The sequence below is a fragment of the Opisthorchis viverrini genome, assembly GCF_000715545.1.
Source record: "Opisthorchis viverrini unplaced genomic scaffold opera_v5_447, whole genome shotgun sequence".
Classification (NCBI taxonomy): domain Eukaryota; kingdom Metazoa; phylum Platyhelminthes; class Trematoda; order Opisthorchiida; family Opisthorchiidae; genus Opisthorchis; species Opisthorchis viverrini.
Genome location: NW_008752108.1, coordinates 341763 through 343617, shown reverse-complemented (window position 1 = coordinate 343617; position 1855 = coordinate 341763). Strand labels below are relative to the sequence as shown.

Genomic DNA, 1855 nt, shown 5'->3' with positions numbered 1-1855 from the left:
TCTTTTCTTTACAATAAGGCTTTCAAATAAGTCACGGTTGTACGGCAGTGAAGCATCGGTGTTGAACACTGATGTCATGCTGTCGATGTGGTTGCCACTTAGGCCTGTCACGGTGATATTTCAAATTTCAAAGTACTTCGTTAGCTGTACTTTTCATGGGATGTCGACGTGGATGTACGGCGCCTACTTTTGTGGGAGGAATTGGATAGGCGACTTCTAAGTCGCCTCATCATGCGTTTCTTGGATGACCACCAAAATATTATCTTGAAAAGAAGATGCTTGTGGGGTTTTATAAAACCCCACTCCCATAGATGCATCGTTTCCCATCGAGCAGCGAAACAAAGATCTCTAAAGGAATTTGCTCGTCGGGAGCTACTATATACCGGACTGTCCCAGGCTTCAGAACCTCGAAATCGACTATCGTTGGTGATGTAGCCAACAACGTATGGCATTAGTTACTATGCTGCGAATGAATTTGTTCGACGTACCAACAACTGATGTGAACAAGTACATAAAATTATTGAGTAACCGGTTTTGCGAATCCGTTTCATTTATAGGGAGTCCCTCCTTATTTGCAAATTAGGGGGCGCTCGGTGGGTACTTCTTCGTGGATTCGCACTGTCGAACAGTGCATAGTCGATGTGGAGATCAATGAGCTGGTGTATGGGTTGGATTCAATTTAACCACCGAACGGTGTCGGTTTGTGGTGGCCTAATCTCGGTGCAAAATGGGGCATATGTAAACATACTTCCCGCCACTCGCATATACCGGTTAGCCTCGGATCAACTTCTCATGGATGTTCCCTGAGATCACCCTGGATCACTTCTTCATCCCAAAATAGGAATCACTTCTCGGCTTTTTACTCGTATGTTTACTTCAGTATGTTACGCTTTGTATCAGATTATCTTCACACCAACTAGCCCTATCCGTGCTCACCCCGAAATTGTTGTTTGTCTCAATCTCCCAGTTTGTGCGGGCTTTTCTCCCCGACCAGTCACAGAATTTTTACCTTATCGGATTCATGGTCACCTTGCTACTGATACCTCTCTGCTGGTCTGTGGATATGCGTATACTCGCCCGGCTCTCTATGGTCGCCAATATTGCCACTATGATTGGGACTATACTGGTATTGGCCTATCTCCTCACGGCCGGCCTTCAGCCTTACAACACTTTCCCTGCTTATACGAATTTTCAAAATCTGCTCATCGGTTTCAGCATCGTCATATTCGCTTTCGAAGGTATAGGCATGGTAAGTGTTGAATTACTCTGATTTCCAATTTTCGAACCTGAGTTTTATGAAATCCTTGAAGCTTATCCCGCATATAACGACCGACCGCATTGGTGCCAGTGTTTTTCGATCACATCCTATCCTCGATATCCGAAGGTATTAGCAGTTCCTACTGTTGTATTTGTTTGCACATATGGAGAGGGAAGAATTATATCCCAGGGTCATCATGCAACCATATAAAGCAGAGGGAAGGGAAGTGCATTTCATGAGGTTGCTGAAAACTCCCCGACAGCCCACGACCGGTTTCGCCCTTCTCGGGGCTCAGGTAGGCGCAGTCCCCGAGTAATGCATTACAAAAATATATATGTATCGCGATATCTCGAATATCGTAGCGACTTAAACATGAGGCGGCTCGGTGAAGCACATTCAGTTGCCTGGAAACATCAAAGCCGAGAGATTCAACTGGGTTCCAGGTGAGTCTCTCAAAGAATCAAATTAGTTTGCAAGTGAGTGTACATTCGCTAATTTCGTGCAGTTTGGTTTCAAGTAGAACATAAGGTTGACGGAAACTCGGGGACTGCATCTACCTGATGAGCCCCAAGAAGGGCGAAACCGGTCGTGGGCTGT

The 1855-nt window shown here is 45.5% G+C and overlaps 1 protein-coding gene across 1 annotated transcript in view; it reads left to right on the top strand.

Moving 5' to 3' along the window:
- Nucleotides 1-1855, top strand: part of T265_15351 (hypothetical protein) — a gene marked incomplete at both ends in the record, with an annotated part of 25559 nt that overhangs the window by 7941 nt on the left and 15763 nt on the right. The window contains one exon of the mRNA XM_009177698.1: nt 901-1249. Coding sequence (XP_009175962.1) covers nt 901-1249 — 349 coding nt within the window. The remainder of the gene's footprint in view (nt 1-900; nt 1250-1855) is intronic.